Here is an 18,134-nt window from a genome sequence, read left to right as displayed (position 1 = left end):
CTCTTGCCATATAGAAATAGAGACCTATATCGAGGGAAAGATAGAGAACTATAGATAGATAGAACTACAGACATAAGTATCGATCGCTAGCTGTAGCTGTAGATAGACAGATAGCTATAACTATAGATAGGTATAACCATAGATAGACAGATAGACAGACATAACTATAGATAGCTTTCACTATAGGTATAACTATACATAGCAAGAGCTATAGATAGATGGATAGACCGATAGATATAAGTATATATAGATAGGGCTATAGATAGTTATATAGATAGATAGATAGATAGATAGATAGATAGATAGATAGATAGATAGATAGATAGATATAACTATAGATAAGTATAGATAAGTATTCTTCTGTCTCTGGATAGATAAGTATAACCATAGATTGCTAGAGTGATGGATGGATGGATGGATGGAAGTGTAGCTAGAGCTATAAACAGATATAACTGTAACCATAGATAGAAAGAACTATAGATGGGTAAACTGTAGATAGATCTAGACAGGTATAACTGTAGATAGATAGATAGATAGATAGATAGATTATAGATAGGTAGAGCTAATGGATAGATAGATGGTAGATAGAGGTGTAGCTGCATCGCTCTCTCTCTCTCTCTCTGTAGAGCGAGGCTGACTGTGTGAGAGACAGAGACGGAGAGAGAGAGAAGCCCGGCGGTGCTCCTGCGCGCCCCCTCCCTCTCCCTCTCCCTCCCTCCCCCCTCTCTCTCTCTGAGTGGCGCGCAGGAGGTTTACAAAAAGCGGGGCCCTGGAGGAGCTGGGCGTCTGAAGGCGGAGGGCAGGGAAACCAGAAGGCTCTCCCGGAGGAGAGGCCAAAGAGCGAGAGCCGCGCCGGCCCCTTCCCCTCCCTCCCTCCTTCCCTGCCTCCGTGAGCCCAGCCCCGCCAGCGTGCAAGCTAGCTAGCCTTGCCTCCAACTCTGCCGGGCTCCGCAGGCACCAGGAGGCAGGCAGGAGCGTGGCAGCAACTCCGGGGCCGCTTGGCGCAGAGTGGAGCTGCCTCTGCCTCTGCCTCTGGGGCTGAAGCTGGCGAGGGGGTCTGCGGCGGAGCCTGGGCTGGCAGAGTGGGCTCAGGCGGGAGAGCGAGAGGGCATGGAGCCGGAGCTGTGACTTTGCCCTCCTCCTCCTCCTCCTCCTCCTCCTCCTCCTCCTCCTCCTCCTCTTCCTGGGACTCCCCGGATCTTCTTCTGCCTCTGGGCTTCTGCCTCTCGGAGGGTCCTGCTCCTCCTTCTGGGCTCCATCCCCGGGAAAGGCGAGCCATGGCCGGCGGGGCTCGGGCGGCCTCCCTGGCCCTCCTCCTGGCCCTCGGCCTCGGCGTGGGGTCCCGGGTGACCTCGGAGCAGCAGATCCCTCTGTCGGTGTAAGTGTCGCAGGACCCAGGCCCTGGGCAGGGAGAGGGGAAGCCGGGTGGGGGGCGGGTCGGGCTGCGGAAGAGAGAGGGAAGCCTCCCTCCGCTCCTTCCCCGAAAAGCAGCTCTCCAACTTTGGGCTCGCTCCGCTCCCTCTGGGCTCCGCTGGCGCTCCTCTCTCTCTCTCTCTCTCTCTCTCTCTCGGAAGGCGATCCGGCAAAAAGGAGAAAGGAGAAGGGATCAAGAGCATTGCTGGTGGCTTGTTGAAACCAGCCGATCTCGCTCTCCTTCTCGCTTTCTAGGCTGGTAAAGTTTTCGTGGTCTCCGAAGCTGGCTCCCCTCTCGCCTGGCCTCTCCTGGGGGAACTCCTCATCTTAGCCGGTGGTTTGAAAGGATCTTGCCAGGAGGGCCGCTTGGTCCCCAAGGTCCTTCCGCATCACTTTTCCTCCTTCTTGGAAAGACAGCCGCTTTCCAAAAGGCGGCGGAGGGGATGCTGAGGAGTCGGCCGCCAGCCTTTGGGGGCTTCTTGTTGCCTCCTGCGAATGCTGTTTTTCTTAAGCTCTTCTTTAAAATCCCCCCAGCCTCCGATATGATTATTTCTCCCTTCTCCCTCTCTGTCTTTCCCCTTCCTTCTTCCTTCCAGTGTCAAACTCTGGGCCTCTGCTTTTGGCGGGGAGATCCGATCCATCGCAGCCAAATACTCCGGCTCCCAACTTCTGCAGAAGGTAAGGCTCTCCCCTCCAGAGGCGAAAAGGACGGATTGGGAGGAAAGGCAGCAAGCAAGAAAGGGAAGGGGGGGGGGGTGTCCCTCAGTCAATCAACCATGCTTCTTTCTGAAGGATGTTTCCCAATCCCTCCCCACTTTTAGCCTCTTGCTGTCTTTTTCCACACTGCAGAAAGCGTAGACTTATGCCTTCCTCCTGGGCTGCTTCTTTGTAGACCCTTCTCCTTTCTAAATACAGCCTACCTTTAGTTCTTTATGAGAGGGACTCTGTTCAGAATGAGGCTGGCTTTTCTTTGGCTCCCTAGGTCCGGGTGAGGAAGTTCACAGCACCGGTTCTTCTCTCTCTTTCTGTCCGGTGTACACAGATAACACAAAGTTCAATGGAGAGACTGAAAAGGCAGGATGGATTTTAATAGACTTTTTTGTGGGTTTGGGGGGCTATATGTGGCCATGTTCTAGAAGAGTTTATTCCTGATGTTTCCCCTGCAGCCACAGATGCTGGCGAAACCTCAGGAACAAACTCTTCTAGAACATGGCCACATATAGCCCCCAAAACCCACAAAGAACTATAGATGCTGGCCATGAAAGCCTTCGACTTCACATAGGATAGATGTTTATTTTGCTTTCTCCAGCTGTACTTCATGGCCAGCAAAATCAATCAATCAATAAATTAAAACCCCAAACCCCAAAGGCTTTACTGCTGTTTGTCATCTCTGCATGTGTGTGTGTGTGTGTGTGTGTGTGTGTGTATCTCACAATCCTATTATTCCTCCAGTGCTGGGATGTATCACATCATTACAGATAAGGGGAATGGATGTGGTTATCTCCCTGCTCAGCTGCACAGCTGGGTAATAAGCTTGGGAAGTAGTGCAAAAACTTGAGAAATTGGGCTAAGTCTCCATAATTCAGAAGAGTAATGAGAACAGAGAATGGGTTATTAGACCTTTTCTAAATATATATCAGAGCCTGCATCTGGGCTCATTTAAACATGCAAACCTATATGCTACTACTACAATGGCACATTCGGTTAACCTTCGTTTAAATATAGCTGTTGACGGATTAAAAATAAATGAGCAATCCAGGGCCCTGGGAAGTTGGAAAGGGCTTGAGGGGCTGTGCTGCTGCAGAAGCTGAAAAGGTGATATTCGGACGGCAGAGATAGTTGTTAGAGCCGGGACAGAAATGACTTGGTTGTTTAACATGAAAAGATGTTCATTTCTTTAAAAATAAGAAAGATGTTGCTTTAACCATGCCACAACATCTCACATATATTGTATAAAGAAGTTGATGATGCCCTTCTTACACTGAAGCACCTTGGCATTCATCACAAACTGATATGCTGTGATACTGCTTTAGTAAGACAAACAATAAACCTTATTTGCTTCACTCATTGCATTCAGTGCAGCAAACCTAATGAGATGAAGGAAACATAACAGTTTAAAAGAGAACCCCCTTCTTCTTCTTTTCCTCCTCAGTATGGTTTAGCTTTCACAAATGGAGCTGTTCTCCTTGATCCTGATTATCAGCCACACTTTGTTAAAATGGCTAAGATCATTTTTGAATATTTTTAAATTGATTCATATATTTCTGTAAGCTGCAGTGGAAAACTACATTTATGACAGTCTTCAACAAAATGTCATTCGCAGGCAGGGATGTTTCTCAGTGTGCTGTCGATCCTTTGTAAACTAAATCTCTCGTGAAAGGATAGCATGGTAAAGGTTTCAACCACAGCCTGTTCCGAGCATTTCAATCATCTGTCTCCTTAAAAAGTAGTTGATTAAAATAGATATTTCCAAACAAATACAGCCTTTGTTCATAACCCTTGCAGCAGAGCCTTCCTTTGTAGCCACTGAATGCTCAGTTTCCCCCAATGTTTCCTAACAAACTAAAGACATGCAAAGTTCCCAGGTGATAGCCTTTGTAGTACAGTAACTCTTTTCCTGTTCATGGTAGATCCTTCCGAAATACAGGATCCTATTGGTTGCCATACTGCAGTGTCAATAATCAGAAGCTACCACAATGCTCATTTTATATTCCCCGTTGTCTTTTAGTTGTGCTGCCAGGGCTGTGTTTCTCTTTCTGCATCTCGACAATTTTGTATTTAAATCCCCACCTGGAGGTTTTGGGTTTTGTTTTGTTTATGTTGGTATTCTATATCTAAATGAAACAGAAATATATAAATGTTGATATAGTGTGCATTTTCGGTTGTGTGTGCAATGTCTCTGTGCTGCCTTGGCATTTTGGGAGACTTTGATTCTTTTTAGATTTCTTTTGATATATTTTATTTTATTTTTGTTTCAGCCTGATGCCTGTATTGTAAGCCTTTCATTTTCTGTAGCTGCAGGACTAGAATAGCAGATTCCTGTTAGTATTTGTAATAATTTGTGCTATTAACGCTATTGCAATACATATGCCTAGTATTTTCACATATATCTATGTTGGCAGTTTTGAAGCATATAAAATAAAACCAGTCCCGTGGAACATTAGATAGCCAAACAGTTAGTAAGATGACATCACTGCACCATCCCAGATGTGAGACCCTTTTCTAGTGCCTGGCGGTGCGGAATCCATTCGGATGCCGATATAGTTGTGAATTAACACAAGTCCTGGTTTATTCCCTCCGTGTTTTGTCCCCGTGAATAAAATAAGACTCATAACGATAGCAGAAATACTGAAATGAAACAAATCACACTCAAGTGCTGTTTAAAGATAAAAACGATTAAGGTGATTTCTCTGGTCACACAATACGATTTTCTGGGTTAAGAAAAAGTATTAATCAAAATGCCGCATAAGCGTGTTTTGATATATTTTCATAGTAGCACAGATGGAGAGTTTGGCTTTGCGTTTCTTTCTGCCTTTAAAAAGTAGAAAGTGCTTCTGTGGGACTGGAATTTAAATTTAGTCTGTTTTCTCTCCCAAGTTTTCTTTTTAATATTTGGTTGCGCTGGATAATTTGCATGTCATTTAGAATGGGAGCATAGTAGAATATTATCCAAGGTAGACCCGTGAGAGTCTGTTATGCTGAAGAGTGGCATAAAAGGTAGCCATTCCTCTGCAGCAGTGTGGTCACCAACTGTACTAGTGTGAAAGTGGCACACAGTACCCAGAGAAGGACATCTTACCTGTTCATTACTCTGTGATGGAACAAGTGATATAGTCAGCTGCATACATCTTTGTTTGGACTGATTTCCAGATGTTAGCATCTCAGTACTCAAAATATTTATTTGAAAGAAAGACCAATTGATGTCAGTAGATCTTCTGTGTCAGTGTGCCTATATCAAACTTAAGCTGAATTATATTACAGACAGAAAGCACTCTGAATCAATGCCACAAACTCCATTAATGTCAGCCAGAAACGATGGTCTAGTATGTAAGCAGGGTTCTTGCAGGTATTCTGGATATGGCCTCAGTAATTTGATCTATCCGCACCCCGTGTCCCAACCATGCAAGGGTCACTTGAAACTCCTTCCTCTCTACCTCTCAGGAGTGCCTTTTCACAACATCCATAAATACTCAATACTATTTTCCTACTTCAGCAGCATAATTCAAGAGAGCCTGCTGGCTAACATTTTATTTTTTTTCTATAAACAAGAAAGAAAATTGTGTGTGTCTTTATTTACCTTTAAAGGAACCAATGCTGTTTTGCTTGTGGTTTAGTGGTAGCAGTGGTGTGTGTGTGTCTGTATCTCTAAGAGGGACACAAATGCTTTCCTGGGATACAGCTAATTTTTCAGTTATAATTCTTGTTATCATAAAGATTTGGCACCATACAGAAAACTGTCTACATGTTTCTGGAGAGGGATCCATACTCTTTACTTACTTAGCAAACACTGCAGAGATTCTTGGATTTGGCTCCTGTTGTATCCTGCTCTGCCATGTGTAATGAAGTTTAGAGGAGGAGTTTTTGATTTTATGCAGAGGTATTCCTTTCATTTTCCAGACTAATGTTCTATAAAGAGCCATATTATTCAAAATATTATTCCAAAAGAATTCAACCAAGCCATCCTTTTCATTTCAGCTGTGTTTACACTGGTGATCTTTCCTGAAAATGGCTCATTGTGAATACTGAGAATCTGAATGACAATACCCTTCCGTTATAATATTACAGGATAACAGATGGCTTCCCCATAGAGGAACTAAGGATAGGATTTAAACTTTAAAGACAGAGAAGGATTCTACTTTGCTTCCATGGGACAGGATTGAATATTGAGAACTGGCTGCTTGCATTCTAAAGTATTATCATTATTAAATTAATGATTAATAGCAATTACTCTTGTTGGGTATAGTAGAGTATCAGTGTGATTGCTGTGGAAGGTATTCACAAACATGAGCCATACACTCTTGCTTAATTTTAAAGATAAATACTCCCTGTTTCTTTAAATATTGGTTTTAGATTTTTACAAGAACACATATCTTGGGTATTGTGATGGGACTTTATTAGGTATCTTTTTTACCCTTTAATTTTTTAATAGCAATGGAATAGATATACTTTTAATAAAATAATTTGCCATATCAGAGGAGATTCTGCTTCTTTCAAACCATGGTGCCAGTATATCAGCAATGGCATTCATCTGTAATTTCCATTAGGTACTTCCTTGCTCTCACCTGTCAAATATGAACAGCCACTTATTTGTCTGTGGACCTTTCAGGTCTTCCTTATATATGGTGTCAGTCCAAACCGATGTCTGCACTGCAGGTATCCGCTTGGTGCAGAGAATGGCTTACATTGCTGACCATGCATTTGCTGCTTCTGAGGCCATATAACACAATGGAATCCAGGTACAGAGGATTCTTCTGTGACAACAACAGTGTTCCCAGAGATGCGCAATGTGAACCCTAATATTATTCTAGGTCTTCATTATCTTTCTTAGAAAAATTAAGATCCTGGTAAAAACCATGGCTTCTCTGAAAATGGTTGTCTGCTTTCCGTGTTATGGCATTACACATTACGTCATCAAGATTGAAAATAGGAAAGCACGGACCTTGCCCCATGAATCCTTCTAGATGAAAGAGTCAAAGGCAACACTCATAGTATTTAAATAATGGAGTTTTAGTTACATGCTTTATATAGTGAGCTAGTGAGATAGGTTTCTTTTAAAAGTTACTTTTTAAAAATATAACACTCTTATCTGTGTTAGCTGTGTCATTGATGAGATGATATTGGTCAGATGTACTGCATACATCTGTCAAAGGAAGCATTTTAGATTGGCACAGCCCTAGAGCTAAACAACCACTTTGGTCAGAGAGCATCTGGAATAACCTGTCTAGTTATGGGCACCACAGTTCAAACAAGGAGATTGACAAGGTCAAATGTGCTCAGATGAGGGTCCCTAAGATGATAAAAGGTCTGGAAACCAATCCCTGTGAGGAACATCATGGGGAGCTGGGTATGTTTAGCAATAGCAATAAGCAAATACATTTCTATACCGCTTATCAGTGCACTTAAGCACTCCCTAAGCAGTTTACAATGTGTAAGCTAATTGGGTACTCATTTTAGCGACTTAGGAAGGAGGTCAGCCAAGCTGAGTTGACCCTGTTCCCCTGGCTGGTATTGAACTCAAACCTTGTGGTTTGTGAGTGAGTGGCTGCAGTACAGACATTTAACCACTGCGCCACTAGGGCTCTATGTTTAGCTTGGAGAAGAGAAGACTGAAAAGTGACATGATAGTCAACTTTCAGTATCTGAAGAGATGTCATGTAGAAGATGCAACAAGCTTGTTTATGTTGTTCCAGAGACTATGAGATGAATCAGTGGATTCAAATGTAAGAAAAGAGATGGTACCTAAACATTAGGGATAATTTCCTGATGATAAGATCTTTTTGGGAGTGGAATAGATTACTTTGGAAGATGGTGAACTCTCCTTTGGAGGTCTTTAAACAAAGGCTGGATAGTCAGCTCTCAGGGATGATTTAACTATGTATTCTTGCATGGTAGGGGTTGACCTAAATGGTTGTGGTCTCTTTCAACTCTGTGATCTATGGCTCTTTTGTGTTATGCACAGGTATACTTGAATCTTCCATATGTGTGTAATGCCGGCTATTTTAAATTCTTTTCCTTACAGACATTAATAAGGCCGTTTTATTCCTTCTTACTCTTACCTCTATGCCATGGAGGCAAAAACTAAGACAATGCACAAAGTGTCACACATCAAGGGGCAGAAGATAGTAGCATACAGACGAGAGATGGTCTGCTAATTAAAATGAAACAAACACAACATTATTTGTGTTTGTACATATTCCTGCATGACAATTTTTCATAAGCCATTCCTAATATTTCGTATGGTAGTGGGAAATCGGTAAAGTGGAGAGGAAAAGGGCAATGAAAGAAAATTACTCTTTTAGTGAGGAAGAAACCTCCTCTAGGGGTTTGGTAGAAAACAAAACATGCAACAAGAGGAAGAAACATTATGAAGGAACAGTTCAGTTTTGCATTTCACATTGCCTTCATCCCTGGGGATTCTCATCTGTGAGGGAGATTCATTTGTGACATGAAGTTTTCCCAAGTGGAAAGGACAGATTCTCCAAATTTTGGGTGACCAGTTTATTGATTTATATCCTTCCTTTCCTTCAGCTTTGCACATTTTACTGATGTGAGGTTGAAAATAGTAATGAAAGACTGTAGTGCACACTTTATCTCATGCTTTTGGACTGCAAAAGCAATAATTTGTATTTGTTAGCTGCCCTTGAGTTGGCCTTGACCCATGGCAACTCTGTGAATGAGACATCTCCAAGCTCCCCATCATTAACTGCCCTGCTGAGGTCCAACAGGCCCAGAGCTGTGGCGGTCTTCTGGTATGCAGTCTTCCTCTCTTTCCATTGCCCTCCACTTTTCCTAGTTTTATAGCCTTTTCTAATGAGTCCTGCCTTCTCATCATGTAGGTGAAGTATGACAAGCTCAATTTAGTCATCTTGGTTTCCAAGGAGAGTTCAGGCTTGATTTCTTCAAGAACCCATTTGTTAGTCTTTTTAGCTATCCATAGTATCCTTACCACTGTTATCCAGCACCATGTTCCAAATGAGTTGATCTTCTTTCTATCAGCTTTCTTCACTGTCCAGCTTTCACACGGCATCTAAAAACTGTATTTCAAAAAATTACTTTTTGAAGTTAGTTACAGTTATAGCTCCATTGCCCAATAAAGTAGTTAGACATTGTTACACTTGCCAATTTTAAAGTTACATTAACTTTCTATTTCTTAAAAGGTACAAACAATTATTTTCAATTACTTTAAAAATATACATCTAAATCCTACAAGCTGTTGTTGTGATACAAGATGCACTTTTCTCTTGCTGTACCTTTTGACGCTTCAACACAAAATAACAAAGCAGTGGCACCAGGAGACAGCATTGGTCGCCCTTGAAACATGTGATACATGTTGAGTGTTCCTGACAGAAATGCTTGGGACTAGAAGTGTTTGGGATTTGGGATTTTTAATTTTTTTGGAATATTTGCATATACATAATGATATATTTGGGAAATAGAACCCAAGTCTAAACATGACATTCATTTATGTTTTGTATACATCTTATGCACATAGCCTGAAGGTAATTTGGGCCCCATACAGACAAGCCAAAATAATGCTGCTTCTGGTCACTTTGGAGGTATTATTTTTAAATGATGCACTTCTCCTAAGAGTCTAGAAGCCACACCAAAGCCACGCTCCAGGCCTTAGGACTGGAGCATGGCTTTGGCGCAGCTTCTGGACTCTTAGGATGCACACATCATTTAAACAGCATACCTCCAAAGTGACCCGAAGCAGCTTTATTTTGGCCTGTCTGTACAGGGCCTCTATTCATAATAATTTTCATGATTTTGTGCATAATACAAAGTTTGTACACACTGAGTCATCAGAAAGCAAAAGTGTCACTGTCTCTGCTACTCATGTTTTGGGTTTTGGAGTACTTTGGATTTCGGAATTCCAGATAAGGGATACTCAACCTGTATTACTCTTTTGTTGCTTAATCAAACCACACCCCCTAAGTAATTTAATAAGTTATAGTGACATGACAAAAGAAATAATTTTTTCCTTGATTAAGTTACAGTTTTTCCTGTCTGCTTTCTTCACTGTTGAGTTTTCATATCCATACACAATAATTGGAAATACTGTGGATGATTCTGACTTTGGTCAGTAGCAGAGTGGCAAAAATCTAGTATCACTGTTGGTGATTGCTTTAAATCAGATGATGAGTTGCTCCTTTGTTTGTTTGTTTTTATATAATAATAATAACTTTATTATGGCCATTTGGCCAGCACAATTACAAAATTCCAATTTAAAACACAACATAGGTTCATGTACAGGCAGATTGGAGAGTATAAACAAATGACAGTCTATAAAAAGTAAGGATAAAAAGCAAGGATAGGACTGCACGATGTTTTTTTACTGGAATACCTTCCTCACCTGGCTGGTTGCAAAGTGTAAAATCCAGAAGCCTTGTCTGTAAAGGGGTTAGATAGGGTCAGGTAGAAAGAAGGGAATGGAAGACATCTGACTAGGGTTTGATGGGAGTTGAGAATGTGGAGAAGTTCAGGGACAAATGTTGCTACATCTGAAATGGAGATGTTCCTGTGTACTGTGTGGAACTAGCCTAAGGCTAGATGTTTATTGTATTTGCTGTATAATAAATATTTACTTATTTCGTCTTGTACAAGTTGGTCTGCATGTTTTAGTTTAATAATTAACAAGGACAACAAGGACTGCTAATGCTTTACCATACATAACCCAAAATCAACACAGCCACTTGTCCAGCACAGTGGTTACCTTGAAGCCCAATTACCAGACCCAGGGAAGGATTTTAAGTGTAAAAGGCATGCTGAGTGAGAGGAGTCCAAGGGTTGGAACTGCAGAGCCAACCTAAAGATGGACTCCATCACAGTAATCATTCCCATTAACCATAAAGTTCCAGCACTTTGATCCTTCAAGCCCCAAAGTCATTTCATTTCAACCCTGGCTTTTTTGTTGTTTTATTTTTTGAGTGATGGTGGTAATGATTGCATTCACACAGGATTAAATTTCTGCTTCCACCTGAACTCAAAATTTCCAAATTCTGGCCCATGCTGGAAAAAGTGGTGTTATTGGGAATAGAAATTTACTGATCTATTGTAAATCACTCAGAGGTCTACCAGAAGATCCTAGTCTACCTTTTGGTCGATTCCTGTTTTATATCAATTAGTGCCCAGCTACTGTATCTGATTCATAAGGTACACCTGTCTTTAGTTTTAAAACATATAATAAGGACTTAAATTCATCAAAATTTCATTTTATATTGATCTAGAAAAAATGTAGCCTAGTCATCTTGATATTAATAGCCTTTCTTTCCCCTCTTCTATGTTTGCTCAGTTTTTAAAAGCCTTCTATTATTACCCCCCCCCTTCCTTTAAGCTACTCCAGTTAATACTGTCATTATTGGGGAATGGGTCAGGAAGATTATGAAAGTTCCTACAAATTAAGGCAAGGCGTGAATGACAGGCTGGTTGAGCAGTAGCTTTATTTTTTTATGACAGTTTTGGTTCACAATTTGAAGTTTCCAGTGTAGCAATTTGGAAGATGAAGTTAATAATATCAGAAAGATTTTTTTTAAAAAAATGAAGCATAAGTAGTGTTGATCAGACTAATACCAAATACTTTAAGCCAAATTATAAATAACTTAGATTTGTGGCTCAGCAAAACCATTATAGGATTACTGTTCAGTTAGCAATAAAACCATTACTTAATGATACAAATATATATGCAATGATGCAAACATCCCAGCTTTAACCTTTTAAAAAGTTTGCTTTTTTGAATCCCTGTCTAATTTAAAATGCTAGCTCCTTTAAATCTTTGCACGTACTTACATAGCTTGGGCTAGGATCCAAAGAGCTATTTTAGGTATACCCAAGGGCTTGAGACCTGCCCAGTGGAAAAATTTGACTTTCCTTCTTCTTTGAGCCCCTCTGCTCTCTCTCTCTAAAATAAAACTACTGTTGAAACTTCCTCATAGTTTCAAAAACTTTCACCACTTGAAGGGAAGGAGTACACTGGCTGCAAAATGTTTGTGGGGATTGATTCATAGCAAATCTACTGTTCCCAAGACTTACAGTAGAGTGGACCAGCCTGGGGAGCTTTTTGCCATGGTTCCTGATTTTTGCACATCATTCTGTGCAAATGTGTGCACATCATTCTACAGCAAGCCAGTGTGTGTATTAGTTTGGGTGTTGGACTAGGATATTGGAAAGCCAGGGTTCAGATCCCTGCTTGGCCATGGAAACCCACTGGGTGACCTTGGGAAAGTCACACTCTTTTAGCCCCAGATGAAAGCAATGGCAAGCCCTCTCCGAACAAGTATTGCCAATAAAAGCCCATAATAAGTTTGCCTTAGGGTCACCATAAGTCAGAAACTTGAAGATACACACCAACAACATTTTACAGCAATGTAGAATCTTGGTCTCTGGCATTAGAGGACCCTAGTCTAGAGTGAGGAGGTTGCTTATCCAGCCAGTGGACAGAGTATCTGTTCTCTTGAGTCTTTAGATTCCAAAGAACAAATGTTTTCTTCTGTGTACCACATATTCTTCTCAGTAAAGATGTTTTTCACATACCTATGTAGCTGTTTATTTGGCTAGCCTTGACTGAGTTTTGAGATTCATTATGCAGTCATCTTGTTCTGGAATTGCAAAATATATTCTCCAATAGTTTTGTTGCTATTAGCCTTTCGGTATGCAATTTTTGGGCGTCTTACTGTATGGATGTTCTTGTACACATTTTGACAAACAACATATTTTATTTGTTTTCTTTGATGTACCATTCCTTTTGCCTTTCTGTACATCACTAATCTAGATATGAGCCTTTTAAAATGGTTTATTTACTTAAGATCCCATCCTGCCTTTCTTCATCATGAGGAAAGAGAGATTGCATATACAAGTTGCCCAAATGGTTTTCTTTCCAGGCATCTGATCCAGACATGCTTTAAATTTGTTGTTGTGTGCCTTCATGTTTTTGCCATCTTATGGCAATCCTGGTACTATCATGCGGTTTTCTGGGCCTGAGAGTGCGTCACTTGTAAGGGTCACCCATTGGCTAACTGGGGAATCGAACCCTGACCTCCAGAGTCATAGTCATAGCAACTTCTGTATGGTATTCATTGCACACGCATTTGACACACTCCAGTTGTCATTCACCACAACTTCAATGTGATTTTTGTTTTCATTAATTTCTGTTTGTTTCTTAATATATCTGATAATCAACCATGTATTTTATATTTGCCTCAGTGGAAAAGTAATATATTTAGATTTCTTTTTAACTGAAAGAAAAATGTCATTTCAAGCCATTTGGTGCTTACTCACCTAAGCATTGTCTCTAGCTGCTACTTTCACAACATTTTGCATGCATGGGATGATCCCATTACTTTTATGATTAAAATGTGAAGTGTTCATTCTTTGATATGTGATTTGATATGTGATGGAAATATGAGAAACTTTCAAATTCATTTATAGCACATTCACACTCTTTTCAATACTGTTTTCTAATATGGAGATTTTATGTAGACAATCTGAAAAGAAAACATTATCTTTTATTTACACTCAAGAGCTAATTTTCTCCCAGAATTTATCTATAGCTGGTTTAGTATTCTCTCATTTTAGGGAAGGTGGATGGGTGGTGTGCTGGATGAGATAACCTTGCAGTGTGTTATGGGATCTGGCCTCCATAAATTATATGTATGAAAATCACCATTTTTTCTCTTAAGAAAAGGCCAAGATTATTTACATCAACATAATTAAGAAACTGCAATTAAAAGATAACAGAATCCAGACAAACAAACCCAAAGCCTAACCAAAAGCAAGGTCATATTTCCTACCACAGCCTGCTTGTGGAAAATGATTATAGATTATAGATTTAAATAATTTATGTTCTGCCTTCCCCCTCCTCCGGGGGGGGGGGTAGATATTCTCCATACAACATCTCTTAAAGTTAGGCCATTGTTCAGTAAGATGGTTAAGTCTTCTTCTGGACTGGGCCACTTTAGCCTGGAAGCAAGTGGTGCCTCAGTCCCCCCCCCCCCAGCCCCCCTCACAAACTACCCTGAAAGAACAAATAGCAACTAAATGTCTCATTGCAATACTGGTTCCAATTAAACCAAGTGACAATTAGGCAATACACCAAAGGTTTATCTGAAGGCTGAAACCAGTGGCCCTGAAGGGGTGGCTTGACACTGTCCCTTTTATTGCTAGATTGGGGACACAGCAACCTTACATTGTGGCCCAAATCCATCTTTTTGCTGGCTCAAAAAGAAGCAATAGAAAGTCATTCCTTTTTGAGCTTGAGATTTTGAGCTGGCAAAAAAACAAAAAACAAAACCCTTTTCCACCACTGCAGTGGTTTTGGGGCTCTTCTGTGGCATGCAGTGTATAAACACCATGGCCCCAGAGCAAAGCTGCCCGCTGTATGGATGGGCAAGCGACTACATGGAGGCTTCCTGCCAGCTTGGGGGCGTGCATCGTCTAAACAACACAACCTCAAGTCACCAGAAAGCAGCTGCAATGGGGCTGTCTGTTTTGTCCCTCATCTGCTTTTATTTCTGGGCTGACTGAATATCTCAGTCCAGATGTGATTTTTGCACTTATGGTAAACTGAGAGCCAGTTTGGTGTAGTGCTTTGAGTGTTGGACTACAACTCTGCAGACAGAGTTCGATTCACAGCTTGGCCATAAAACTCACTGGTTACCTTGGGCAAGTCACATGATCTCAGCCTCAGGGGACGGTAATGGCAAATTTCCTTTGAACAAATCGTGCCAAGAAAACACTATGATAGGTGCGCTGTAGGCACATAACAACAACAACAATAACAACAACAAACTATCTAATCCCTACATATCAAAGAAAAAAAGCATACAGACACACACACACACACACACACACACACACACACTACTATGGTCTGAAACACCATGGGCAAAATGATGCAGCTTTGGGCCATGTTGAGGGCATGGCATTTAGATGACACATGACCCGAACATGGCTGGAAGCCGCGCCAACACTGTGCCAAGCAAGACCAGGGCTAGAAAGGAGCAGATATAATCTGCTACTTCTGATGGCCTAGTTAGGATTTCAGCAGTGGCCTGGATTAGGACCAGGCCAGTTCGGTCTCTGTGCTCCCAGTGCAATTGTGGTGGTGTGGTCCTGGCATGGTCATTTTGGCCCCTCTGCTTTGGGTCCTTGGCAACATAAACTACAAACATACTAGACAATACATTACTATCACAGATAATTGGCACACACCTTCATGCATTTCATCCTTACTCCAAACATTACCTCCTCTTCTCTAGCCATTGGTGTTATTTCGTTATTTTGAAGGTTTCCTATCGTGCTAAAATAAAATGCGAATGTTTGTCCTACAGTTTTACTGTATTTTCCAACTGAATGTACTATTTTAAAAAGCTTTTAAAATTATTGCTCATTGTATCTTTTATATTGTGTCTTTTACATTTTATTCTTATTGACCATTGCATTTTAATGTTAACCTTTTGTATGTCTTTAAATGTATTGGATTTATTTTACTTTATAAGTCACGTTGAGTCCCAGTGATAGTGAAGAAACCAAGATATAAATGAGGTTAGAACTGGTGCTGTTCTAATTGGGACTATGCATTGAATCTAGGATAAAAGTTTAAATGACCAAAGGTTTATTTTACTTATGTTAGGATTTAAACACTTAACCTCATTTTAGTACATAAAAGTGCAAACTGTAAGTGATGTATAAACTCTGCAGCTTCATGAATCATTTAAGTTTTCACTTTCACGCATTATTACAAGTGTATTCAAATGAACATAGAATTCTTGGAATTGAATTGGGCAAACCTTTTTGCCTATCCAGTGTATTCAGTACCAGACCAGTTTTATTTTTTTTAAGTAATTTTAAAACTAGTTTTTGCTGATGCCTTCTGATGCATTTTTGAACTACCTATGACACCAATAAGTTCTTCCTAAAGCTTAATCAACTCCCCAGTTTTGTAATTTGAGCCCAAAGTCGTCTAGAGCAACCGGAAATAAAATTGTTCTATTGTTTGTGTGGCAGTCTTTCAGAAACTAGATGGCTATAGTTATTACCTCTTATTTGAGCTATTTTTTATCTAGGCCAAACATAACTGGAGGCCTTTACCATCTTTGTCATCCTCCTCAGAACACATTCACCTTTATAATATCCTTCTGAAACTACAGTTCTCAGAACTAGAGTATTCCAGGTGACAATGGTGTGGTACCATTACATCTTTTACATCTGTTCATTACACTTAGGAGTGGAACAGATGGGAAGGACAGAGTGGCTCAATCCTGCTTTTTCCAAAACTGGGTGGAAACCCCACTGTCTGCATGGTCCACTCCAAAAGTGGGCTGAATAAGCACAGGCCAATCACATGATGTGGGGTCAAGATGCACTGCTGAGTATTTTTTTGTCTCCCCACCATACATGCACACCATTGCACAAACACACTACATGCAATGTCCAAGCACCTCCCACATTTGCCCAGATGCCATCCCATTGCATGTCCACCCCTTTAATCAGCCACACAGTTGCACATGTGATGCTCCTTCTGTACAGGGGTGTGAGTGATACATCGGCAAAGCACAATCATGGAGGCCCCCCCTATACATGTCTCCTCCATTTCCCTTTACCCCATGCTCCCCAATTGGACTGTCTGGTTTGTGTATGTTGTAATTACATCCATTGGAGTTGTCACACTTTCATTTCTTTGCTTGGCCACTGTACTTGTGTCGGGGCATTTATATGCAACAGCGAAGATGTACATTTTCTGCCTTGAGTCAGACTGTCCCAGCTTCTTTTTGCTTCGGTTTTTAACCTGGTCTCTTAACACTTTCAAGATGTGCATCATCTAAATGCCCCACCGTCAAAGCGGTTGGAAACTGCTTTATTTAGTCCATCTGTTTCACCCCATAGAAACTTTGAATTGCACAAGATTTTCTTTTTTCTTAGCCATCACAACACACTTTTCATTCATCATGGTTCTCCATCTTATTTGCCCAAACAAACACCCGGCATAATTTGCTAAGGTAATCCACCTGATTTTATTGCTTGTGATCTTATGAGCCTCACAGGGATATAATTTCTTGAAGTATCAGGATAGCCTGATGGTGGTGGTGGTAACTAGCAGTGCTTTTTATCTTTGGCCAGTATACCAGTAGCTCCCTTTCCTACAGAGTTCAGACACTTCACATAGTTTCAATGTGGTGGAAATGTTGTAAATTATGGGAGCGTTTTTGGAAGAAGGGTAGGGTATTAATGTTATAAATAAAGGAAAGAAAGAAAGAATAAAGAAAGGCTTTCCAGGTTGAATCATATATCCCTGTCATTGCTTCATTATCCTTGAGTTCTGATTTGTTTCTAGGCTCAATTCATAAAGCTGTCTTTGACATGTTTTACCTTCTCTACAGTGTAGGATTGAGATAATTTCAGAATCTCCCCTGCCCATACCAACACACTGTGATTGACACCAGATCCTTGTTGTTTATTACTCAGCTGTTGAAGTTGTGATCTTGGGAATAAGAACTGGACTTTCTCTGTTATGGTGTCACAGCTGAGAAATGCCATTTTGGGAGATGTCTGCCCAGCTCCAGTTCCATTTGTCACTCACTCAACAAGTGGTAGGTAGTGGCTTTCATTTCTGAACTCTAAAAGAGTAATCCAAGGAACCGAAGATCGGTTTAGTACCTATAGTTTCAGCACCTTGGATAGTGCCTCCAAAATTTAGATCTCAGGCTAGAATGGATTCAACACCCCACTGACATAGAAGTCAGCAGCCACATATTTATTTCTGTGGAAGAATGGGTTGTCTGTCAGTTGTGCTGATATGGTACTGCTCACTACATGCAGAACAAAAAAGTAAGAAAAATATAGGAGGGGAGGGGGAAGAGAAAAGAAATCTCTGATGTAGCCAGCTAACTGGAAGCACTCCAAAAATTATTTGAACAAAATGAATGTCCTTGAAAAATAGTTAAAATGCCTCCTTTCATTTTTGTCACCTACAAGTGAGATGGTGCATCTGAAATGGAGAAAATATT

At 40.9% G+C, this 18,134-nt stretch overlaps 1 protein-coding gene across 2 annotated transcripts in view; it reads left to right on the top strand.

The window, feature by feature from the left end:
• The first annotated feature begins 920 nt into the window (after window positions 1–920).
• Window positions 921–18,134, top strand: part of CACNA2D3 (calcium voltage-gated channel auxiliary subunit alpha2delta 3) — a 726,617-nt gene continuing 709,403 nt past the window's right edge. Inside the window, exons 1-3 of one of the 2 annotated variants that reach the window (XM_042453686.1) lie at window positions 921–1,150; window positions 1,181–1,378; window positions 2,010–2,091. In XM_042453686.1, the coding sequence (XP_042309620.1) occupies window positions 1,278–1,378; window positions 2,010–2,091 (183 nt within the window). In that variant the 5' untranslated portion in view covers window positions 921–1,150; window positions 1,181–1,277. The other variant, XM_042453685.1, reaches the window with a different exon arrangement.

This window comes from Sceloporus undulatus, chromosome 2 (genome assembly GCF_019175285.1).
Source record: "Sceloporus undulatus isolate JIND9_A2432 ecotype Alabama chromosome 2, SceUnd_v1.1, whole genome shotgun sequence".
Classification (NCBI taxonomy): Eukaryota; Metazoa; Chordata; class Lepidosauria; order Squamata; family Phrynosomatidae; genus Sceloporus; species Sceloporus undulatus.
Note: the sequence above shows the minus strand (reverse complement) of the source record. Positions and strands in the feature narration are given on the sequence as shown.